This window comes from Felis catus, chromosome E2 (genome assembly GCF_018350175.1).
Source record: "Felis catus isolate Fca126 chromosome E2, F.catus_Fca126_mat1.0, whole genome shotgun sequence".
NCBI classification, from domain to species: domain Eukaryota; kingdom Metazoa; phylum Chordata; class Mammalia; order Carnivora; family Felidae; genus Felis; species Felis catus.
Window position 1 is genome coordinate 11,534,608 of NC_058382.1, and position 25,332 is coordinate 11,559,939.

At 54.7% G+C, this 25,332-nt stretch overlaps 1 protein-coding gene across 1 annotated transcript in view; it reads right to left on the reverse strand.

The window, feature by feature from the left end:
- Positions 1-25,017, reverse strand: part of CLPTM1 (CLPTM1 regulator of GABA type A receptor forward trafficking) — a 31,804-nt gene extending 6,787 nt beyond the window's left edge. Inside the window, exons 1-6 of the mRNA XM_023244957.2 lie at positions 24,892-25,017; positions 18,789-18,901; positions 8,134-8,257; positions 6,831-6,989; positions 4,759-4,876; positions 425-510 (exon numbers count right to left, since the gene is read on the reverse strand). Of these exons, the coding sequence (XP_023100725.2) occupies positions 425-510; positions 4,759-4,876; positions 6,831-6,989; positions 8,134-8,257; positions 18,789-18,901; positions 24,892-24,963 (672 nt within the window). The 5' untranslated portion in view covers positions 24,964-25,017. The remainder of the gene's footprint in view (positions 1-424; positions 511-4,758; positions 4,877-6,830; positions 6,990-8,133; positions 8,258-18,788; positions 18,902-24,891) is intronic.
- Between the last annotated feature and the right edge of the window lie 315 nt (positions 25,018-25,332).

Genomic DNA, 25,332 nt, shown 5'->3' on the forward strand with positions numbered 1-25,332 from the left:
ACTCTGTGCCAGGGTGAGTCTGGGCTCTGGGGCCTGGCTGCTTGGGTGTGAATCCGGGCCCTGCCGGGTCCTGACTGTGACACTCCGGGCAAGTCTCCTGGTCTGAACATGGGAACAGTGACAGGACCCTCCCGGCGGGGCTGGTGAGAAGCGTCTAAGTACGCGCGTGTTCAGCGGGCAGAACGCTTGCTCCGTAGGTGCTGACTGCTGTATGCTTGCCCGGAGTCCTCCCCAGCCTGAGAGGTAGCTCCGACCCCTTACCCGGTTTCCAGAGAGGAAACTGAGGCACAGAGAGGCGAGGTGGCCCAAGCAAGCCCCCACAGCGGCTCAGTGGGAGTGCCACAGGGGAACCCGCGGACGCCGGCTGCTGGGCTGTGAAAGGCCAGGTGCTCCCCCAAGATCCGACAGCTGTGCTCGCGTTTACCTTGATCATTTCTGGATCAGCTTCTGTCTCTCCCGTCAACAGGTTCTTGGTTTTCTGAAATCGCCGGCGCTTGTATTTGTTGATCACTGTTGGGGGGGGGGTGGGGGGCGAGGAAAGAGGGGGGACATGAGACCCGCCGGCGCCGGACACCGGACCTCTGCCCACCAACAGCCACGCACTGGCCTCCAGCCCGCAGCGGATGAGAACAGTGGCCGAGAGCCGCAACTGCCCCCTCAAACCCCGCCGCCCAATCCCCCAACGTCACAGCGACGCCAACATCTGCCATACTGCCCCCGGCAAAGCCCTGGAGTGGCCCTTCTCCAGAATCCGCTCGGTCCGTCCCATCGGCCGCCCCCCACCCAGCACGTGCCTCGCATCCAACCCCTCCTCCCACCCGCGGGCCACCCTCTCCTCCCGGCCCCCAGGTGGCCCGCTCCTGCCCCCATAACCTTCTCTCCACAAGGCAGCGATCCTTTTGAACCAAGGATCAGCTCACGTGCAGCTGCTCTAGAGCCTCCAAAGGCTCCCGCTCCTGGAGCAGGGCGCCTGCCACGCTCACCACGGCCGCACCGACCTCCCGCCTTCGCCCGCCTCACTCCTCTCTCCTCGCACCTGCCAACCCCGGGCCTTCCGAGGTGCCGCTCCATCTCCCCGGCACGCATCCGCCCTGGTCGGAACCTTCCCGCCTGGCTCCTCTGTACCCTTCAGGTCCCTGGTGACATGCTCCCCTTCCACAGGCTTCCCTGCCCACCCCACTGCAGGAGGCCGTCCAGCCGCCCTCCTTGCCACTTCTGTCTCCTCCACCGCTTTTTGCCCCGGCCCCAAGTTCACCTCCCCGTCGGCTGGCTCGTCTGCTGCCTCGTCCGGTCTGCCAGCCCCAGGACTGACAACTAGCAGAACCCAGAGACACAAACAGGGGGGCTGTGGACAGTTCTGGAGAAGGCCCGGAGCCACCAATGTGAGAGATACTGAGGGGCTGTGAATCCCCAGCCGGCAGTGGACCTCACTTCCCCTTGCAGAGGCCAGGTTGCCTACGGGCTCCCTGCCACCCTGCCCGGAAGACTGCCAAGGCTTGCCAGGAAGAGGACGCCGGTGCCCGCCTGAGCTCCGTCTCCCCTCCTCCGCCCGGGCCCCGTACTCTTCAGCTCTTCCTCGTGGGAGCACGACGGCGACCCGCCCCTCCCAGGACTCCCTCCTGCCCGAGGGCCGGGGAGAGAGGGGGAAATGAGAAAGGGAGCGGGCCAAGAGCGGGGGCTCTGGGGTCACATCCCGGCTCCGGCTCCCCGAGGGACCTCCGGGAGCTACATCGCTTCCTTGGACTTCAGGCCCTCCTCCGGAGAATGGGGTTCAAAGCCCCACCCCTTCTTGGCAGAACCGCTGGGAAGTGGCTCCCTGCTCTACAGGGTCCCTGCCCGTCACATTAACACCGGCCACAGGGCCCAGATCCCCCTCACCGACTCGGAACCAGGGCTCGGGACTCTTGGACTCTATGGATGAGCTCAAGTGTGAAAAGGCTTCTGGGAATTGGCTTTTGGTTTCAGGCCAGAGCCTGCTGCTCTCCCCGTCGGCGTCAACATCACCCACCACTCCTCCCACGTCCATTCATTGGAGACCTTGCCTCCATGTCCAGGGAGAGCAGGAAACACCCGAGGGTGGGCATCCTGGAGGGAACCTTCCAGGCGGACGTGCCCTGCTCCTGTTCCGGGGAGAGGCTGTCCAGGGAAGGGAGGAGCCGTATCCGGCCTGGCCCCAGAAGGAGAGTGGCTTCGGCTCAGGTGGCATTTTATGATTTGGTGGCATGCAAAATGGCCTATAACATGAGATGGGCCTGCCTTCCGTGGGGGACAAGAGTCCCCTTTTCTCGCAGTTACAGCTCCCGGAACGGCACCAGCCAGTATAGTCAGTGGCCACAGGAGGCTGTGGACACTGATGATGTGGCTGGGCCAGACCGAGATCTGCTGTGAGTGCGTCACACACACTAGACTACAAAAGGTAAGGCGGGGGGCGCCTGGGTGGCTCAGTCGGTTGAGTGTCCAACTTTGGCTCAAGGTCTCACAGTTCATGAATTCGAGCCCCACGTCGGACTCTGTGCTAACGGCTCAGAGCCTGGAGCCCGCTTCGGATTCTGTGTCTCCCTCTCTCTCTGCCCCTCCCCCGTTCGAGCTCTGTCTCTCTCTCAAGAATAAAAACATCAAAACAAAACAAAACAAAACAAAACAAAACAAACAAAAACAAACAAACTTAAGGCAAAGACGAAGATACCTCACCAATTTTCCCCATTGATTCCACACTGAAATGACAACGTGTTGACCTCAATAAAACTATTGCTAACACTAAGTGGCCACTAGAAAACGTAAAGGACTTCTGTGGCTGCTGTTAGCTCTATGACACCATCCTCCTCTGTGCCCTAACTACTGGCCCTCTGGGGACAGAGACAGAGGGGACTTCTCTGATCCCACACTCCCGTTCTTCCCCCTGGACTTGGTGTGGGACCAGCTCGAGTCCCTCCAAGCCCCTGCTCCAAGGGGTCCTAGCTGCGAGGCCGGGAAGGGAGGCCTGGGGGGTCCTAGCGGGCTTTTCAGGTCCACGGGCTACAGATGCTATTTTGCAGACCACGCCGACACGTGTCACGCTGACCACGAACATGACCTTAGCCGCGCATTAATACGGATCACGTTTCACCAAGAGGCAAAACCCCAGAAAATAACACTGGCGTCGGTCGGGGGCAAATGAGAGGCGGGTGAGCCGCCCCCCTCCTGGGTCACGTTCAAGGCAGCCTCCGAGGTGTCCGGCACATCTAACCCGGAGCTCCCAACAAATCCCACTCCCGGGGCCACACCTGTGGAGTCTACCCACGCAAGCCACGCTCCCTCCGCTTGCCTCTGCCTGCACCAGATCCCGCTAGCGGATGCCACACATCATGTTCCACAGACACACGCACACGGCAGAGCTCAGCACACACGAGGGGACTTCCGCCAATCAGTTCTGGAGACTGAGACAGGGTCATCGACCTTTTGTTTTGCCCAGTACAGGCGATAATGAAAAAATCAGATGGTCCTCTGGGATATTTTTATACCCTCCAAAATTAGCAAAGACCTAACCCGCACGAGGAGACGTACATCTATCACTGCCCCACACAAAAACAGCCGGAGGGATCTGAACTCAAAAAGCAAGGTGGGCACACGAGACTCACAAGAAGGGAACGGGAACTTCCTGAGGGAGCCATGGAGTTTCTAGATCTGCTGAAGCCCAAGTACGGTGAGAGAGTCCTACTGGGCGGCCAATCAGGACACGGTGGACTCCAGGACAAAGACACAAAGTGGGAGCAAAAAGACGCCAGCCACGATCAAGCTCGTGCAAAATGAGAAGTTGGACCGGAAGGGAAAAATAACTGTGCTCACCACGTGGCTCGGATGCAAACAAGCCACGCCACCGAACATTAACATAATCAAAATCTTACTCCTGTATTAGGGTTTTCTCTTCCAGAGCAGGAAGCGAAGAAAAATGTCTAAAACTGGAAAACCAAGAAACCGCGGCATCACCCGGTTAATCGGGAAGTGTGGAGGCTCAGCAACTACCGGAGCTTGAAAGCAGTCGGCTGCAGGGAGTGGGAAGCGGGGGGAAGGGGGCGAGGTGAGGGGAGACAGGACTTGCGCCATCCCGTTGAATTACTTGGATTTTAAACCGCGTATGCGCAAGAAGAGTTGAAGTTTAAGATGAAGCCCCGGGCAGAGAAAAACCCCCGGTCAGACTACGTCGGAAGTCCCAAGTGGCCGGCCCTCCCCCAGGGCCTGTCGGGGTCACTCGGAGTCCCTGGGTTTTATCCACAGAGTCGGGATTCTTCTGGTGAACAGCCAGCGCCAGACGGCTGGCCGGCCAGAATGGGGACGGGGAGGGGGGTGCCTCATCCAGCCGCGTGGCCCTCACAGCACACTCACCCGAGAACACCCTGGGAGCCAGGCACCACCCCACAGGACCCCCGAAGGGCAGTGCGTTTGCGCAAGACCCGTTCGCGCGGTTACAGACGCCACGCAGGAGATGAGCCCCAAGTGTCCTCCCGGCTTCAGCCTGCTTACTCTTTGTTGCTCCCTCACAGACCATTCCGGAACGTCCGCTCCCACCAGGCCTGGCAGCGGGCAGAAGCCAGCCCCGCCCTCCCCCTGCCCTCCCCTTCTAGGAAGCCCGTCCCGACTGTCAAAAGTCCCTTTCCCTACCTGCTCTCTGACTCCTCCCCCGTCAGCTCCCGGTTGGAGCTGGCCTGCCCACCCCAGCCCCCCCCCCCACCGGCTGGGGTTCCTGCCTGCCCTTGTGGGCCTGGCGTTGGGGGTGCTTACTCCGTGACATGTGGACGGTGGCGAGCCGGCGGTACAGGGCCTTCTGCCGGGGGTCTGGGTGGAAGCCGCTCTTGGTGAAGTAGACGTGGATGTAGATGGAACCGTTCTGCTGGACGCTCTGCAAGGCGGACCGACAGGGGAAAAGGAAGGACTGAGGCCCCTCTCGGCACCTGGCTCCAGGTCCCTGCTCCGGAGTGCTGGCGCGGGCCGGCGTGGCCGGGCGCCCGCGAGCAAGCCACTGATGTCAGACACGCTCAGGTCCGAGCCCCGCCTCGAACGCACCCTGGCTATGTGACCCTGGGCTCCACCTGGCGGGGCCTCAGTGCCCGGCTGCACGACGCAGACGGCCATCCCTGAGCTTACAAGAGCGCCAAAGTGACCCGAGAGCCCCGGCGCGGCCACTCGGGCACGGGGCAGCAGCTCAAGAAACGCCAGCAGTTCCAACCCGTCCGGCAGCAAGGCAGGGTCACTTCCGCTGGTGACCTCCAAGTCACGCGTGTGTAAGTAACCCACATACACCTGACGCAGCGGTGGTGTTACTGGCCCCATTTTCCAGATGAGGCAAGTGGGCCTCACGAGGAGGGTCATGTGACATGTGGTGAATAAGCGGATCTGAAGCCAGTCTGTGGGGTCCCGTGTGGCTCTGTCACCGTCTGTGTCCCCCCCTTCTCTGCCTGTGCCTGTCTGTCACCTACGACCTCCCCAGGAAGGGGACTACTCTCACTCCCACCTGACGCAGATGAGGAAACCGAAGACGGTGGTCGTGTGCCTGAGGCCCATCTGCTCCTCAAGCAGAGCTTGGATTAACTTGGCCACACCGTGTCCCCGTCACTTCCCTGCCTTTTAAGCCCACCTCTGTGTTAATTATGTTTTGTGTATTTTTATTGTTTCAACATCTTGGGGAGGGGGGGGGTCTCCCCTGGCTGGGGAGAGGCCGCCCCGCCCAGGGCTACTAATTCCTAGAGACAAACAACTCACCTGCCCATCCAAGCCCACACTCCTGCCCACTCCCCTGATCTGCCCGATCTCATACCCCAAGCTGCCCTGAATCACCCAGCACCAGGTCCACACCGCTGGAGATCGCCCCTCCAGCCCAGAGCCCACCGAACTAGCCAATCCTAAGCTGCTTCCCTTGCCTGCCTTGCTTTTCCCGTGGAAACTCCGGCAAAGGCTCCTGACCAAACCCGGTGCTTCCCCTGCGGCCCCGAGTGGGAAATGCAAGTAGTAACTCAAAATCAGGCACGAGCGAGCCACCTCCCCCCACCCCAAAGCAGCTGGGAAGGAGGGTTAGACTGGACGCTGCGGAGCAGCTCTCCCCACCCAACCTGCGGCCCCCTCGGCCTTCCTGGGGTCTCGTGGCAAGGACGAGGACGGGGCCGGGAGCTGGGCCTGAGGTCTCGGCCGCGCCACTCCTCTGCAAGCTACCCTACCCGCCTGGAAAGACTGTGCACGCACCCTACTTCCAGGCACCAAGCCAGAGCAGACATCACTCCCCCCCCCCCCACCCAGGGGCTGAGGAGAAGACCCGCTGGGGAGAAATGAAAGACAGGGCAGCCCCAGAGAGACGTCCCCACCCACTGGTCCACCGATCCATTACTTTCACTGACACGTGTATTCGCTGAGGTATCGGCCCCACGCCGTGCAGGGCTGGGGACACAGTGGTGACCAAACCAGCCCTGGGAGGGACAACCCAGAGCGGGCAGGCTTGGATGCAGAAGTCCAGAGAAGGCCAGCTGCCCGAGCCTGAGCGTCAAGGAAGGCTCCCTGGGGGAGACAGATGCGGACCTGCGGCTGCCGGAGTCCAGAGCCAGACGGCCTGAGCTCGAATCGCTCACGAGCCGTCTGACCTTGTAAGTCACTTAAGCTCTCTCTCTACCCTAGAGGTAGCTGGGAGGATCCCAGACCAATTTCAACCCCACCCACATTTTTCAGATGGGGAGGCCACGGAAGGCCCAGAGACCTCGGGGACCTCCCTGTGGTCACACAGCGTGAGAACGGAGGGCGGCGCCCGGCCTGGAGCCTGCACTCGGCGGCGGGACTGGGAGTCGGAAGAAACCGGGAGCTGCCCCCACCTGCGGGATGTCGAGCTCGGCGAAGTGCTCGTAGCAGCCGTCCGAGTTCTCGCCGCTGGTCCAGTCGCCGTACACGAGGTCGTGCTGCTCCCAGAAGAGCGCCGACGTGGCGTTGAAGTCTGTAAAGTGCTCGTGCTCGGAGATGTACACGTGCAGGTTCTGTGGGGGGGGGCGGGCGGGGAGGGGGCTCAGGGCTGCGGCCGAGCCTCTGAAGGCTGGGGGATAAAGAGCCGGCAGCACACTGATACCCCCGGTGTTGCGGAGGGAGAGGAAAGGGGGCAGGTGAAGAACGGCAGCTGCTAGAATAAATGTTTTTTCTCAACCCTCCCCCGCCACCACGTCTGTCTTGCTCCGAGCCTGTGGCATCCATGAGCAAGAAACAGCCGGAGAACGGCCAGCCTGCCACTTAGAATCTGGGGGCAGCACCTTACTGGCTCGGCTGGCCAGCGACGGAGTGAGTTCGAGCCCCACTTCTTACTTAGAGAAACAAAGAAAGAAAAGAAAGAAAGAAAGTAAGTAGAATTTGGGGTCAGAAGGGATCAAAGTCTCCGCAATTATCTTCTCCCTTCTCAGTCTCTTACAGCCTTCTTGGTCAGAGCTCTGCAGGCTTGTGAATAAAGCACAGTCGGAGCGGCAAGAGGGTTAGCTGGTCCCTGAAAACACCAGGGGAGTGGAGAAACCAGGCCTCGGAGAGCGCCCTCCCTTCACAAGTCCCCATGGCCATCTTTGTCCAGAGCCCCAGAGGCCCGCTGATAAAGCGCATCTGAGCAGCGGGCACCCGCTAACCAGAACTCTGTGCAGTCGGGGATCCCAGAGCTGCGGAGAAGCGTAAAGGCGGGAGGAGTCTGGGTTACCAGGGTCTGAGCCCTGGCTGCGGGTGCTCCCGAACCCCGGCCACTCGGGATCCTGCAGGACGCGTGTCCCTCGTCCCCCTCTGCCGGGCTCCTCGCTCTCTCCCTCCCGTTTCTTTCCAACCCGTCCCCCGCACACCTCCCTTCGCAATTCTGAAACCTAAGCAGACTTTTGAAATACCTACAGGCCCTGTTAAAAGAGTTTGCAAACAACTGCGTGAAACCTCTGATGTCTCTCTTCCCCACAAAACCAGAATTTACTCTTTCCTTAAGCGTGTTGCTAGATTGACACAGGTCTCATGGGCTGAGAACGGACCCGGAGCTCCTCAAGCCCAGACCCGTGCGCGGCCGACAGTGACCAGGGACCTGTCCGTCCCAACTGCTCAAGCCGCTCCCTCACACCCTCCCCCACACCGTCATCTCCCGAGTCTGGCCTCCCAGCCGGCGGTTACCATTAAAGTGTCTTTGGGGAACAGGTTGCGGCTGGCGACGCGCGGGGCTCCTCCGGGGCCCGCCTGGTCCTGAGGGGCCGGCCCTCGGCGGAACCAGCTGCTGATGACCCAGATGATGAAGATCCTGAGGAGGCAAGCAGGACAGGTGGTGAGTCCCAAGCCTCTTCTTTGCAACGTGGGTCTGCCTGACCTCCTCCAGACTCAGCACGGGCTAGGTAGGGCCTGACCCGGGGCAGGTGGCGGAGCAGGGAGCAGGGAGGGCCCCTGAGAAGGCAGCCCCTGGGCTGCTGGGAAGACAAGATGCCCCCAGAGGCCGTATCTGGGGTGCTGCCCATGTTTCCCAAAAGGCCCTGGTGGCCGCGGGGCTGCAAGGGCTTGGACCTTCTAACCTCAGACCTAGGAAACCTAACACGCCAGGCCCCTGGGACCCCAAAGTGAGAGGACCCTAAGAATCTAGAACCTCAGCATTTTGGAGGCACGGCACCTTTGAGAGCCACATTTTAGAACTTCAAGTCAACTGAAGTACTTGAGAAGCAGACAAGGAGTCAAGGGTTAGTCCCAAGTTTTAGTAATGTTGGGCTAGGCGATTCAGGCCAACACTGCGGTTGGAAACAACTTGGAAAAGATTAGTAAAAATTAATATACTAAGAACATATCAATGCTGGTTTTCTACACATAATTATGTATCTTGATGTAGCAAAGATACATTCTGCTTGTGGCTCTCTTATGTATGTTTTTTTTTTATCAAGTTTATGTACGAATATATGTAAATACATACTATCTTTTTTTTTTAAGTTTTAATTATTTATTCATTTAAATAATCTCTGCACCCAACGTGGGGCTTGAACCCACGACCCCGAGATCAAGAGTTACAATCTCCACCGCCTGAGGTAGCCCCTGTAAATACATTTTCTTAAAAGCACTGAAGAATATATCCAAGGGATACAGGTGTGCTGTTTTTTTTGTTTTTTTTTTTTTAATGTTTATTTTTGAGAGAGACAGAGACAGAATGCGAGTGGGTTAGGGGCGGAGAGAGAGGGAGACACAGAATCCGAAACAGGCTCCAGGCCCTGAGCTGTCAGCACAGAGCCCGATGCAGGGCTCGAACTCACGAGCTGTGAGATCATGACCTGAACCAAAGTCGGACGCTCAACCGACTGAGCCACCCAGGTGCCCCCAGGTGCGCTGTTTCAAAGGGACACATGCACCCCATGTCTATAGCAGCACTATCAACAATAGCCAAAGTCTGGAAAGAGCCCAAATGTCCATCGATGGATGAATGGATAAAGAAGGTGTGGTCTATGTATACAGTGGAGTATTACTCGGCAATCAAAAAGAATGAAATCTTGCCATTTGCAACTATGTGGATGGAACTGGAGGGCATTATGCTAAGTGAAATTAGTCAGAGAAAGACAAAAATCATATGACTTCACTCACACGAGGACTTTAAGAGACAAAACAGATGAACACAAGGGAAGGGAAACAAAAATAACATAAAAACAGGGAGGGGGACAAAACATAAGATACTCATAAATATGGGGAACAAACTGAGGGTTGCTGGAGGGGTTGTGGGAGGGGGGATGGGCTAAATGGGGAAGGGGCACTAAGGAATCTACTCCTGAAATCATTGTTGCACTATATGCTAACTAATTTGGATGCAAATTAAAAAAAAAAATTAAATTAAAAACAAAAAAACACTGAAGAATGAACAAGACTATAGATTTACCAGGCAAAAACTGAAGGGAAGACTGGAAACAAGAGAAATGAAACACTACCAGAAGCTTCTTTTTATATCTGAGGACACTTGCCAGGTATTCTGGTGGGTAACAGAAATGCTAGCCAAGACCCACACCGGGTAACCAGAGACCTACCACATGAGAAACTAAGACCCCACAGGGCCCCGCACCCAGGACCCAGGAGGCAGGTGAGGCCGAGCCCTCCTCAGGAATCACCTGGTGCAAAGAGACCTCGGATGGTTGATGCCCCCAGCAGCCAGTGGATGGACAGCATGTCCTCCTGGAGAAAATATGTTCATCCTAGGTCTGAAATTATTCCTACAAATAATTCTGAGATGCTCACAACAACTTAACTCTGATGTTGCAGAATCTGTTACAAAAACCCTCAAAATTTGAGGGCACCTGGGTGGCTCAGTCGATTAAGCGTCCGACTTCGGCTCAGGTCGTGATCTCGCGGTTTGTGAGTTCGAGCCCCACGTTGGACTCTGTGCTGACAGCTCGGAGCCTGGAGCCTGCTTCGGATTCTGTGTCTCCCTCTCTCTCTCTGCCCCTCCGCTGCTCAGGGTCTACCTCTCTGTCTCTCAATAATAAACGGTCAAAAACCATTAAAAAAAAAAAAAACCCTCAAAATTTGTATCAAGAGAGCTTTATTTTTTTTAATGTTTATTTTTGAGAGACAGAGAGAGCACGAGCAGGGGAGGGGCAGCGAGAGAGGGAGACACAGAATCCCAAGCAAGCTCCAGGCTCTGAGCTGTCAGCCCAGAGATCGCAGAGCTCGAACCCATAAACCGTGAGATCACGACCTGAGCCGAAGCCATCGACGCTTAACCAACTGAGCCACCCAGGGGCCCCAAGAGAACTTTCAAAGTACCATGCTGGCAGCATGTGACTCTTGACCTTGGGGTCACGAGTTTGAGCCTCACGTGGGGGACAGAGTTTACTTTGAGGCAAAAGTACCGTATATTCAGTAAAACAAATACGCTGGCGTCCTGTTTTCAGTTCACAAAACTGAATAAACGCAGTATTGCACAGCCTTAGAATCAGCATTGACTTCGCAGTATTTCCAGGACATACTATTAAACGAGAAAGGCGAGGGGAGCCTGGGTGGCTCGGTCGGTTAAGCATCTGACTCTCGATCTCAGCTCAGGTCATGATCTCACGGTTCATGGGTTTGAGCCCCAAGTTGGGATCAGTGCTGACAGCACAGAGCCTACTTGGATTCTCTCTCCCTCTCTCTCTGCCCCTCCACCGCTCACGCAAGTGTGTGCTTTCCCAAATAAATAAACATTAAAAAATTTTTTTTGTTTAGAGCGAGGCAAGTATGGAAAGGAAGGAAGAGAAGGAAAGTATGTAGAACAGGACTCCAATTTTGTATAATAAACATGTTAAAAAACAACAAATCTGAGGGGGAGGAAGGAATGGGAGTTAGTGTTTAATGGGTACAGTGTTTCAGTTGGGGAAGATGAAAAAGTTCTAAAGGGGCACCTGCCTGGCTTGGTCAGAAAACCATGGAACTCTTCATCTTAGGATCGTGAGTTCTAGCCCCACATTGGGTGTAGAGATTACTTAAAAAACAAACAAACAAACGACACACAAAAAAACCCAAAACCACACAGAGAGAGACAGAGAGGTATGAAATGATACGCATCAGACTTTCAAACGGATTTCCTGGTTTGGGAGAGTAGGGGGAAGGTATACAAAAACAATAGTCCACAAGACACAATACTGCCTTAAAAATCCTAAATAAAAAAAAACCAGGGGCACTTGGCTGGCTCAGTCAGTGGAGTATGCGACTCCTGATCTCGGGGGTTGCGAGTTCAAGCCCCACGTTGGGAGAAGAACCTACTTAAAAAAAACAAAACAAACAAACAAAAAACCCCCAGCATTTATACGAATCGACATGTAAAAGGATCACCACCAACAGAGTAACGATGACTGATGGTTATCCTTAGGGGATTTTTACTTTCTTCTTAAGGCTTTTTGTTTTGAATTTTTTTTTAATTTTTTTTGAATGTTTATTTATTTTTGAGAGAGAGACAGCATGAGCAGGGGAGGGACAGAGAGAGAGAGAGACACAGAATCCAAAGCAGGCTCCAGGCTCTGCCCTGTCAGCACAGAGGCCAAAGCAGGGCTCAAACCCATGAACCGTGAGATCATGACCTGAGCTGAAGTCAAACGCTTAACCGACTGAGCCACCCAGGCGCTCCTCTTTTTTTGTCTTTTAATGAACAAAAGAAAAGCCCCAAAGAAAATTGTAGCAGATTGCTAGATGTTTCCCAATATCTGTCTTCCCCTTTTGTCTCAAAAAGAGAACTCCTAAATAAAGACTACAATTCCAGCCTCGCTAACAGCTAGAAATGGAGAGAAGGTGAAGTCCTGGCCAATAAAATGTAAACACCGTGTATGGTGCTGGGCTTTGGAGGAGTGTCCTTAAAGAGAAAGAATAGGCCTCCTTGATTTCTGCTTCCCTCCTAGAATGTGGATATGATGGCTGGATCTTCAGCAGCCATCTTGGGCCATGCAGACAAGGGGCAAAACCTATTGACGGTAGAAAAAAGGCAGGAAGGAATCTGGGTTGCAGAAGATGACAGAATCCTGGTTTTTCTATGTCTGGAATAGCACATGAGAGAGAAATAAACAACTTCTAAAAAAACTTGTGTTAATTCAGGTCTCTCAGACACCTGCCGCTGTGTAATTATTAAATGAGACAGGAACTTATTAATTACAGGTATGAAAAGCAATATAGCAGAGGTTAAGGGCTCAGCCTCTAGTTTGCAATACCCGGACCTGAAGCCCAGCTCTGCCTCTTACCAACTGTGTGACCTCAGGCAAGACTTAACCTCTCCAGGCCTCTGTCTCCTCAACAGTTAAAATGGGGATAATAACACTATACCTTGTAGGGTTGTTTATAAGCATTAAATGCATGAATATAGCTCTGTACCCATATCCGTCTATAAGTATGTATGCATACACACCCATGATATATATACGTCACCTAGAATGAAGCCTGATACACAGCCAGTAAGTACTTTAAAAGTGTTAGATGTTATTAGTTTCATCATAGGAAAAAGGCAGACAAAACTCTTTGGAGTGGAAAACTACTACCAGGGAATCTTAGCGTGGGTGGGCCCCAAACCACACGGAAGGGCATGACTGGGCAGAGAGGCTTGTCTTTGCCTGTAGCCGCTATGGAGCCCTGGGGTCTGGGGTCTCAGGGGCGATGGCCCAGCTGAGCCATCTGTTGCCTCCGCAAGAGGTCCCTGACGCACACGGCTGAGGAAGGTCTGGAGCTGGCGATCTCTGGGGAACGCTCCGCCTCCAAGAGAGGATCCCATTCTGGTTAATTACGCCGAGGGAGCGTGTGGGAGCAGGGATGCCCACCAGCAGCTCTGCCCCGGCTTAGTGTGGCCTCAGGAGTCCCACCCCTCCTCCGGGCTCCTGGAGGAAGCCCCACGTGTAAAAGGAGGTAGGCTGGACCAGACGTCTTTGGCGAACTCCAGATCCCTCGTCTCCTGAACAGCACCTGTGTGTACCTGTACACCCACCGTTTTGTGGGTCCTCCCAGACGGCTCGGGGACACACCCCTCCATCCACACATCCCAGGCCAGGAAGTCCTACCCTACAGCAACAGGCCTGGAGGGGACTGGCGCTCACCTGATGCTTTTCAGCCTACCGGAGTAAGCGAATGAAAGAGACAGTAAATCTTCTCTCCCACCCCACGTCACTATCCTGCATTCACGGGTTCAGAAGAGTGTGAAATACATGAAAAGTCAAATAATGAAAACTCTCCACCCCATCCATCTATCCACACAGTGCCCATCCCATCCCCCACTCCAGTAACCACTGGCATCATGTGGGGACGAGCCGGACACTGGACTCCACTCTCCCTAAAAAAGTCCATTCTTATGCCATCTGCTCGAAGCTTTGAAGAATTCACGGGCCCCTGAAAACAAACCCCGGACCCCCCCTTAAGAATTCCAGTTGAGGGGCACCTGGGTGGCCCAGCTGGTCAAGCGACTGACTTCGGCTCAGGTCATGATCTCACCGTTCGTGAGTTCAAGGCCCACACTGGGCCCCGTGCTGACAGCTCGGAGCCTGGGACCTGCTTGGGATTCTGTGTCTCCCTCTCTCTCTCTCTGCCCCTCTCCTGCTTGCTCTCTGTTGCTCTCTCTCTCGCTCTCTCTCTCAAAAATAAATAAACATTAAAAAAAAAAAAAAAAAAAAAAGAATTCCAGGCGACATGGTCTCCAGGCACCCACCCCGGCTAACGTTTGGTGCTGCCTGGTTCTAAGGAAGGAAATGAGCCTAAGGTACGGCCATATTAAAAAATGTCTATCTGAAGGGGAAGCGGCCGTATGCACCGATGTGGGAAGATTCTAAGATATGTTGTTAATGAAAAAAATCAAGGTGCCGAACTGGGGAAAATAGGCTACTCTTATGTAAAAGTGAAGGGAAAGATAAAAATAATCTTTATTCACAGCTGCTTGGAGCACGCAATAAGGAAGATGGTACGGAAGAAAATTCTAGGTCCTAACTGGACCCGGTGGGGAAGAGTGGAACGGAGAAGCAATGGAGGGAACAGAGGCCGCAGTGGAAGAGGCTTGGGTGCGTGTCAGGGATGGCGCCCAAGCGTCTGGGCGGAACAGTGGAGAATTTCCTTCCTGCAGAGCCTCTCCGCATCCTGGGTGACATCCTCGGAAGACACCAGGCAGGCAGGCCTGTCCCACACCCAAGTGTGACTGGCGACCGTCTGGGATTGTGGGCTGCTTTTTTTTTTTTTTTTTTTTTTTTTTTTTTAAGCTGCTTCTCTTTATATTATCTCAGTTTTTTAACCCTCAGAAACAAAAGCAACCCTGGCCGATTCTGAGCGGGTGCCAGCTCCCGCTGTCTCCAGGTGACACAGACCTCCTGGCACCCTGTCATGACCCGCGAACTGTCAGGATTCCCTGCTCTGAGACGGACACTCAGGCACGAGAGGGTATTTCGGCCAGCGAAGGCACACGGCAGGGAGGCGGGGGGGGGGGCCGAGGTGTTGGAGGGGACCTGCCCCCCTCCACGTTTCAGCAGCCGAGCCTCTGGTTTGGACAAGCAGGCCGTTCCCCATGTTTCTCTATTCTGAACAACTGTCTATGAGCATCTTCACACAGCGTCACCTCAGGCAAACCGCGGGTGTGCGTTTATAGGACGGCCGCCAATCCCAACACACTTCTGTGTGACTTTCCTCTCTCTATGCATCTGTACCGTTCGAATTTGCTTTCTACAGGAAGCGTGTATTACTAATGAGTTTCGAGGGGAAAACGAGGACGACGGCATGGAGGAGACAAGCCGCTGACCCACCCCAACCACCTTCGCCCCCCAGGAGCAGAACCCCAGCTTTCCGCGGGGCGCTCGGTTTCCCAGAAGAAAGATCACATTTCCCAGGCTCCCTTGCGGCAGGCCGCAGCCCCATCAGGACGTACTGGCCAAGGGGAGGACTGTTTTAAACAACTCTGCTAGCAAGGATGTGGCGAAAGGAACCCTCGCGCGCTGCTGGTGAGAATGCAAACTGGTGCAGCCACTGTGGAAAACAGTATGAACTGCCCGACGAGCCAGGAACTGCACTAGTGAGTATATACCCCCAAAATACAAATACGTTAATTCAAGGGGATACATGCACCCCGATGTCATAGCAGCATTGTTTATACTAGCCAAATTAGGGAAGCAGCCCACGCGTCCATTAACGGGTAAGTGGATAAAGATGAGACACACACACACACACACACACACACACACACGTAAACAGATTTGTATCCAGACAAAAAAGAACGAAATCTTGCCGTTTGCAGTGACATGGAGCTATAGGTTATAATACTAAGCAAAGTAAGTCAGAGAAGGGCAAATACCATAAGACTTCACTCACATGTGGAATTTAAGAAACAAAACAAGGGGCGCCTGGGTGGCTCAGTCAGTTAAGTGGCCGACTTCGGCTCAGGTCATGATCTCGCTGTTCGTGAGTTCGAGCCCCGCGTCGGGCTCTGTGCTGACAGCTCAGACCCCGGAGCCTGTTTCCGATTCTGTGTCTCCCTCTCTCTCTGACCCTCCCCCGTTGATGCTCTGTCTCTCTGTCTCAAAAATAAATAAATGATGAAAAAAAAAAAAAAAGAAACAAAATAAACGAGTAAGAAGGAGAAAAAAAAAAGAGACAGAGAGAGAAACCAAGAAAGAGAGTCTTAACTCTAGAGAACAAACTGATGGGGAAGTGGGTGGGGGAACGGGGAAACAGGTGATGAGGACTAAGGAGTGCATCTGATGCGATGAGCTGTGGGTGATGTATTAAGCCTGGAATCACTGTATCGTACACCTAAAGACAATATTACGTTGTATGTTACCTATACCCAAATTTAAATAAAACCTTAATAACAGGGGCACCTCGGTGGCTCAGTCGGTTGAGCATCCAACTTCGGCTCAGGTCATGATCTCGCGGTTCACGAGTTTGAGCCCCACGTGGGGCTCTGTGCCGACAGCTCAGAGCCTGGAGCCTGCTTTGGATTCTGTGCCTCCCTCTATCTTTGCCCCTCCCCCATGCTTGCTTGCTCTCTCACTCTCTCTCTCTCTCTCTCTCTCTCTCTCTCTCTCTCTCTCTCTCAAAAATAAATAAACATTAGGGGCGCCTGGGTGGCTCAGTTGGTTGAGCATCTGACTTTGGCTTGGGTCATGATCTCACGGTTCGTGAGTTCGAGCCCCACATCAGGCTCTGTGCTGACAGCTCAGAGCCTGGAGCCTGCTTCAAATTCTGTCTCTCTGTCTCTCTCTCTCTGCCCCTCCCCTACTCACACTCTGTCTCTCTCTCTCTCTCTCAAAAATAAATAGAAACATTAAAAACATTTTTTTTTAAACCTAATAAATTAAATAAACAACTCTGCCACGGAATTTCTTATAGTTGATAAGGAGAGAAAGTGCCTGCCTAAATGCATGGCCTGTCTCTTGAACATTTTGCTGAAATACCTCTCTGGAAAGAAAAAGAAATGTCTGTTTTGCAAATGGGCAAAAAGGGCCCAGATCAGAGACGGCAGACTGTCACCAGGTCTAGGTGGCCAGTCATAGAACTCAGCCTCAGATAGATCTCCCTGACCCCACTCAGCTTCTCCCCAGGGCCTTGGTCACAGGCCAGGTTTCCAGAAGGCAAGCCCTGTGCTCCCACTACCCAGGAATTGGCCACATGAAGGCACACATAAAAAGACCACCACCAGCCAGGCACAAAAGGACAGCCTGTATGACTCCACTTAAACGTGGTAAGTGTAAGAGTCAAGTTCAGAGAGATGGAACGTATACAATGATGGGTGCCAGGGGTTGTTACAGCGGGGGTTTGTGCTTACTGGGGTTGTTAGCGCTTGATGGATACAGAGTTTCTCTCTGGGGAGATGAAGTTCTGGACATGCATGGGAGTGACTGTTACAATTGTGCACTGGCATATTTTATGTAGTAATGTACATGTTGTGGCTAAACTACGCCCCCCCCCCCCTAAAATTCATAAGTTGAAGTTCTAACCCCGAGTACGGTCACCCCCAGTGAGTGTACTGGGAGATCCAGCCTTTAAAGAGGTGGCTGAAGCTAAGTGATGCCACTGGGTGGACCCCAATCCGATATGACCAGTGTCCTTATAAGAAGAGATTAGGACACAGACACACACAGTGCAAAGACCATGTAGGCACACGGAACATGGCCATCTACAAGCCAGGGAAAGACCTTGGAAGAAACCTCTATCATGGTGACACCTTGCTCTCAGACCTGTAGCCTCCAGAACTGTGAGAAAATACATTTCTGTTGTTTACAGCCCCAGTCTGAGCTATCTGTTACAGCAGCCCTAGCAACTTAACATAGTATATTTAGGGGCGCCTGGCTGGCTCAGTTGGTGGAGCGTGCAACTCGATCTCAGAGTTGTGAGTTCGAGCCCTGCGCTGGGTCTAGAGATTATTTAAAAATAAAATCTTGGGGCACCTGGGTGGCTCAGTCGGTTAAGAGTCCGACTTCGGCTCAGGTCATGATCTCGTAGTTTGTGGGTTCGAGCCCCGTGTCGGGCTCTGTGCTGACCGCTTGGAGCCTGGAGCCTGCTTCGGATTCTGTGTCTCCTTCCCTCTCTGCTCCTCCCCCACTTGTGCTCTATCAAAAATAAATAAACGTTTAAAAAAAAAATCTTTACAAATAAAATCTTAGGGGCGCCTGGGTGGCTCAGTCGATTAGGCGTCTGACTTTGGCTCAGGTCATGATCTCACAGCTCGTGAGTGCGAGCCCCGCGTCGCGCTCTGTGCTAACAGCTCACAGCCTAGAGCCCGTTTCGGATTCTGTGTCTCCCTCTCTCTCTGCCCATAACCTACTCGCATTCTGTCTCTGTCTCTCTCAAAAATATATAAAACATTTAAAAGAATAATTAAAAAAAAAAATCTTAAAAGGGGCGTGGGGTGGCTCAGTTGGTTGAGTGGCCAACTCTTGATTTCGGCTCAGGTCATGATCTCATGGATCGTGGGTTTGAGCCCTGCATCGGGCTCTACGCTGACAGCACGGACCCTGCTTGGCATTCTCTGTCCCCCTCTCTCTCTGCCCCTCCCCTGCGCGCGCTCTCTCGCGCTCGCTCTCTCTCTCTCTCTCTCTCTCTCCCCCAAAAATAAATAAACATTTAAAGCAAATAAAATAAAATCTCAAAAAAGACATATTGGGGTGCCTAGTGGGCTCAGTCAGTAGAACATGTGGCTCTTGATCTCGGGGTTGTAAGTTCGAGCCCCACATGGGGTGTGGAGACTACTTATAACAACAACAACAGCATATTTTACCACAGTAAAAGAAAACCCTAGTCACCACCAATGGTTATGCCCGGTGGCTTTTTCCTTTCTTATGTTTTATGTGAACTTTTTCCGATGACCAGAAGCAGCCCCACCTGCTCACCTGAACAGCACCCCTTTGATGACTTGCCAGGCGTTGGGCGCTGGCTGGGGTGCTGGGTTCCGGGGCTGGGTCTCTGCCCGCGGGTCCCTCCCGATGCTGCCGTTGCTGGCCACCTGCAGGAAACGGAGACCAGGTGAGGAGGGAGGGTGTCGCCTGAGGCACCACTGCGCGCCAAGGCCCGGCACAGGGCTGAGCACAGAGTGGTGCCTGATCAAGAACTGGAGAACATTTCGGGGCCCCCGGGTGGCTCAGTCGGTTGAGCGTCCGACTTCGGCTCGGGCCATGATCTCACGGTTTGTGAGTTTGAGCCCCCGCATCTGGCTCTGTGTTGACAGCTCGGAGCCTGGAGCCTGCTTCGGATTCCGCATCTCCCTCTTTCTCTCTCTTCCTTTTCTCGCTCTCTGTCTCTATCTCTCTCAAAAATAAACATTAAAAAAAATAAATTTAAAGAACTGGAGAACGGATGAATACAGTCACCCAGGAAGGGTGGTATATCTTGCTCCTTCAAGACAAAAACGCTTCCCCAAAACCTACTCCGTGCTGGTGACACCGAGGTGACGGAGACGGCCCTGTACCGCCCTCCTGGGGATCACAGTCCAGTGGGGGGAGCTAAAGAGTCCCCAGATAGGGATGATCCAGAGTAGACAGGGCTGGGATGTAGGATGCTAGAGGGGGCATCTGGTCCAGCCTAGAGGTCAGGGAGGGCTTCCTGGAAGAAGGGGCACTGGAGCTGAGACTTAAAACATAACAAAGGGATAATGCAGAGGAGACAGTGAGGGAAGCAGCCGGTACAGAAATGAAGGGGAGAGATACTATCTGACTCTGAGGACTGTCCACTGCTCCCTGAAGCCAGAGCCCAGGATGCAAGGGACAATGCAGGCTAGGGGGACAATGCAGCATGGTGACAAGTGCCAGATCCCATAAGGCTTGGGTTTATCTAAAAGGGTCTACCCTGGGCAAACAGTTCCGAAGGCCTCCTCGGTGGCCGGCCCTGTGCGGGGCCTTGTCCCTCCAGGGGCTCCTTATCCAGCAGGAGACAGACACAGAGCAACACGGCCAGAGTGTGAGCCACGCCACTGTGAGCCACAGGCACACACTACCCCGTGAGGCCACGACTAGGAATGTTTCCATTCAGCAGCCGGGCAGATGGAGGCTCGGGCAGGCGAATCCACTTGTCTGGGTGGCTCAGGAAGGCAAAGGGCAGCAGGGTGGCAAGGGGGTGTCAGGCAGGGCTTCCGAGAGCAACCTTCCCTCAGAAACAGAAGCTCAGAAGCAGGGAATGTCATGTCAGGAAGGGCCCGAGGCGGGGATGTCTTCCCACCCCTCTCCTTGCACCTGCTGGCTCCCGGATCCTGTCCTCTTCCTCCTCCCAGCTCTGTCCCCTCACCGCTCAGCCTTCAAGAGGCAGGACCAGGACTGTCATGGTCACCGTGAGGCAGGAGCACTGCCCAGCACAGAGCAGGGGCTCAACAAACACCTGTGGAATCAACATGTGTTCCCTGAAGGGCTTGCCCGCATCACCCAGGCCTCCCCCCACCACGGCCCCGAGCCCACCCCTCTCTGTCATTCATCACCCCCTGTCCCCTTCGGCAGGAGTTCCTCCCTGTATCTACCAACATGCAGGACAGTGCCGTGGTAACAGGTAGGGGCTCTAGGGCCCCACAGTTCCTGATTGTGAGATCTCGGGCACGTCACTTCCCCTCTCTGACCCAAAGGCCAGGTTGGGAAAATACTGGTATGTTTTAGACAGAAAAGATTTCCTTCATGTGTGAAAAATGGACTTCCTGAGCATCTACTGTGCATCAGGCTCAGTACTAGGCAGTGGCCACGCAGCTCTGGGCCCCGCCCTCACGGAGCTCAGGGTCTAGAACAAAACACACCCACGGAACGGCCAACGGGACCGTTCAAGCTGGTAAGCAGGAAACAAAAGTGCTCTGGAGGAAACAAGCAGGGACACATGATGCCTACTGGGGTGGGGAAGGGGACCCACTCTGGATTAGGTGGTGAGGAGCTGTTGTTGACATTTGGGTGAAGGGCATGCTGGGAGGACAGGTTCACGGAAGGGGTTGGCTGGGGGCAGGCAAGGTCAGAGACAGGCACGGGGTCCCCTTATTCAGGCTTGGCCTTGCTTCCGGGAGCGCAGGGGGCCAAGTAAGTGCTTCCAACAGCTGTGTGCTGATTCTCAGGGTCAAGAAACAGAAGGGCCAGGATTTGAACCCATGTCTGGCCGACTCCCAGGTCTGTTCTCTTACCCGCACGGGTGGACAAGCTGGCTGGAAACCCTCCCACAGAAAGGCAGAGAAGTGCAGTGAGATGCCACTTCACTATGCTGGCCACAGTCAACAGGACGGACAATCACAAGTGTTGACGAGGGTGTGGAGGAAACAGGGCCGGTGGGGAGATGGGGTTGCGGCTTTGAAAGATGCAGCAGAGCATTACTAAGTGAAATGTGCACCTGCCATACACACCAGCAGCCCCACTCCTCGGTCTCTACCCAAGAGAAAGGAGAACACACACACACACACACACACACACACACACACACACACACGGGAAAGCTTATGTGCAAATGTTCACAGGGGCGTTATTTGTAATAGCCAAAAACAACCCAAAGGCCCCTCCACCTTGATGAGTGAACCTGGTGTATCCATACACACAATGGAATGCTACTCAGCAATCAGAAGGAGCCCAACTGGGGGCAGAGAGTGGCTGCAAGAGGAAACCGGAATGTTCTGACTGGATGCAGACAGGATGGTGGCGATGGTGGTGCCGCACGATTGCAAAACTGGACTAAAAGCCACTGGACTCCACACTAACAACAGGTGAATGCTGTTGTATCTGTCGTAGCTCAAGAGAAAGGCAACTTCCCCGTGGCCCCCACTTCCCTGGGAGTAAAGGCGAAGTCTTCATGTTGATCCCTAAGCCCTGGCCTGATCTGGCCCCTTCCATGCCTCTCTACTCTCATTCATTGGGTCCAGCCACAAGGCCTCCTCGCTGTTCCTTAGTAGGACCAGGCACCTCCCACCTCAGGGCCTTTGCACTGGCAGTTCCCTTTACCCGAGAGGCTTCCTGCTGACCCTGTATCCGCATGCCTCCCTCCCTCGTCTTCTTCAAGTCTTTGTTCAAATGTCACCTCCTCAGAGAGGCCTTCCCAGACTACCTTGTTTAAATTGCAACCCTCAGGGGCGCCTGGGTGGCTCAGTCGGTTGAGCGTCCGACTTCGGCTCAGGTCACGATCCCGCGGTCTGTGAGTTCGAGCCCCGCGTCGGGCTCTGTGCTGACAGCTCAGAGCCTGGAGCCCGTTTCAGATTCTGTGTCTGCCTCTCTCTCTGCCCCTCCCCTGTTCATGCTCTGTCTCTGTCCGTCTCAAAAATAAATAAATGTAAAAAAAAAAATTTATTAAAATAAATAAATGAATGAATGAATGAATTGCAAGCCTCTTACCCACCCCTCACTTCCTATCTCCTTCTCCAGCTTTACTCTGTCCATGGGACTTATCGCCATCTGACCTGCCATATTCATTGTCCATTCTTTCACCCCCACCCCCCGACCCTTAGACAGAACATGAGCTCCAAAAGGGCAGGGACTCTGTTCTGTTCACAGCTGTATCCCCAGCATGAGCCTGGAGCCTGGCAGGTAGTGGGGACTCAGGACACATGAGCTGAAGGAATGAAGGGCAGGGCTCTGGGCCGTGTTTGGGCCTCTGGCTGGAGGAGCGGGCTGGCAGGAGCGTGACTCGGCCAAGGGTCCGCCCCCTCAGTGCTAGGCCCCACAGGCTGGGGAGGGTGTGATGGCCCTGCACACAGCAGTGACTAAGACACAGTTCCTCCTCTGGGACCCACACATCCAATCTCACACAATCCCCAGAAACACTGGCTTAGGGGCCCAGAAGCAGCTGAGACCATCAGCCTGGGCTGGAGTATGAAGACCGGCTTTCAAGCACATCTTCACCGACTGCCTTGGTCCACCGTGGGAACTCTATCTCGGCCCAGCCTCTGACTCAAGACCTGTTCATTCCACAAACACTGAGCACCTGCTCCGTGCCGGGTCCCAAGCTGGGCGGTGCAGGGGACACAGTGTTGACCCAAACAGTCCTGGTTCTGCCCTCCAAGGCCTCCCAGTCCCGGGGAAGAGACAGGCAGACAGTACAACCCAGAGTGGGCAGGGCTGGGACAGGTGAGCCCAGGGGGCTGTGGGAGCCCTGACCCAGTCTGAGAGAGTCAGAGAGGGCTTCCTAGGGGAGGGAACATCTGTGATGTACAGAACTAGTATGGATCAATGTGGTAAAGAGGGGAGAAGTATGTGAGAAGGCCACGAGGAAAGAACAAGGCACACTCCTGGGAATAAAAGACCTTTACAGTGGCTGATGCTCCATTCACTCAGTGTTTCTCAAGCAGGGGTGATTTTGCCCCCCCCCCCGGGGGGGGATACTTAGCAACATCTGGGACATTTTTGACGGCCACAACTGGGGAGAGGTACGTGTGTTACTGACATCTAGTGTGCAGAGGCCGGAGATGCTCTGAACACCCCACGATGTGCGGGACAGCCCCTCACAACACATAATTAACCGACCCAAAATGTCAATAGTGCTGAGGCTGGGAAATACTAATCTATCTAGCCTGAAGAAAATTCAGACCACGCAAGGCCTTGATCTACTAAAGAATTTGCACTTTACCTTGAAGGCAAAGGAAGAAGTCTTGAAAGGTTTTAAGCAGAGGTGAGACAAAAGAAAAATCAGGGGGTCCCTGGAAGCCTGGCAATCAAGGGAACCTGAGCCCTGGTCTCTCTGACCACCCCCGATCCAGTAACCAGCAGAAACTCAGAGGGGGAAAAGATCTTTCAGCAAGACTGGGAAGCCCCTGATGACAGGGACTCTGCCTTCATTCTAGAGTTAACTCAACAAATATTTTCTGAGGCCGCCCCCAGGCCAGGCCCTGGTTGCAGATGGTGAGCCAGGTATGTTGGGCTCAGTCACCAAATCTCATCTGGGTGGCCTCCCCAGGTGATATTATTTGCTCTTCCTCTGGGCTCCCTCAGTCCCTGGCACAGACTTTTGTCACCACCCTAGTCATTCAGGGCTATAATTCTTTACATGCCAATCTTCTCTCCCACCCCACTGATGGCAGGGGCATGGCTGGAACCATCTTTGTGACCCATCACATGGCCGGCCACCCTGTGCAACCCCTCCACTTATCACTGGAGAAATAAAGGCCCAAAGAAGGCAAGGAACTTGTCCAAGGTCACACAGAAAGTCAGCTTCATTCTTCCCTCTCAACCTGCACCTCCTCTCCCCGGTGCTGCCTCCCACATGTCAGTGACATCCCAGTGGGTGGGTCGACAGCACCTTGCTGTCACTCCATCCATTCCCTAAATGCCTGAAGGGTGGATGCCTGAACTAGTATGTTCTGCAGCTTGACTTTAGTTGAAACAGTAATGGGTCAGAAGTCACCACCACCTGGGCTAACCCCCCACCCCTTGGATTAGTTTCTGCTCAAAGCATAAACACCCTTCCCAGTCCTGACCACCCTGGGTCAGCAATGTCTGGCTGGCTACACGGAATGGATCCCAAACCCAACCTGGGTGACCTTCTACAAGAGCCTTAGTCTCGCTCTTCCTTGGATTCCCGTCTGTAAAGTGGGTCTGTCGGTCTCCACCGCCCGTGCCCTTACCCACGATGACTACCTGACTTCCCCAGAGCTAGAAAACTCCCAATCAATCAATGATTGCCCACATCTCAGGCACTGCGAGGGAGACTCTGAATGCCAGTCCACTTCAAGAACGGTCTTAGAGCCTGAATCGCAGAGTCGAGAACCAGGGCGCCTGGGTAGAAGTCTGCGCCCCTCCGCGCCACTGTCTCCCGGCTCGAGCCATGAGCCTGGTGGCCGCCCAGCGCGAGCGTGCAGGGGACCCGGCGTGCAACAGGGCCCCGCTCCCCGCACCGTCCGGCCTCCAGGACTGCCCGGCCCGCCTGGGCCCGGTACTCAAGGTCCCTCTGGGCAAGGAGCCCCCAGTGCACGGGATTCCGCGAAAAGGGGCAGGACACGCCCCGTGGGAGGCCCCCCGGGTGGGGAAGAACCCCTCAGGCCCCTCTCGGCCTCCGTACCTGACCGGAGCCGCCTCCCCCGGCCGCAACCACGGCGCTGCCGGCCCCGTCCGCCTCCTGCGCCGCCGCCATCTTCCCGCTCCGGGTCCCCGCCCCCGCCGCCAGCCCCGCCCCGTCCCCGACGGCGCCAGCGCGATCGCGCGAGATTTCACACTTCGCCGGGCCCGCCAGCTACCGTATCCGGCAAGACAGCTCAAGCCACGCCTCTCAGAAGAGCCGCTTCCGGCTAAGAAAGAACCAGCCCGGCCACCGTACCCCAACCACCACCCTGCCGTACGTTTGTTTTCACCTAGTAGACCGTCACCCTGCTTGGAACGCCCGGGCTTTCTCGGCCAGCGTATCAGCGTCCCACGGGCTCCATTCCCTTTGCTTCCTCGAGTTAATCTGCTTCTTCCATTTATATGAAGGCTTGCAGGCCATCCTGCCTTCCTCGCTCGGCCG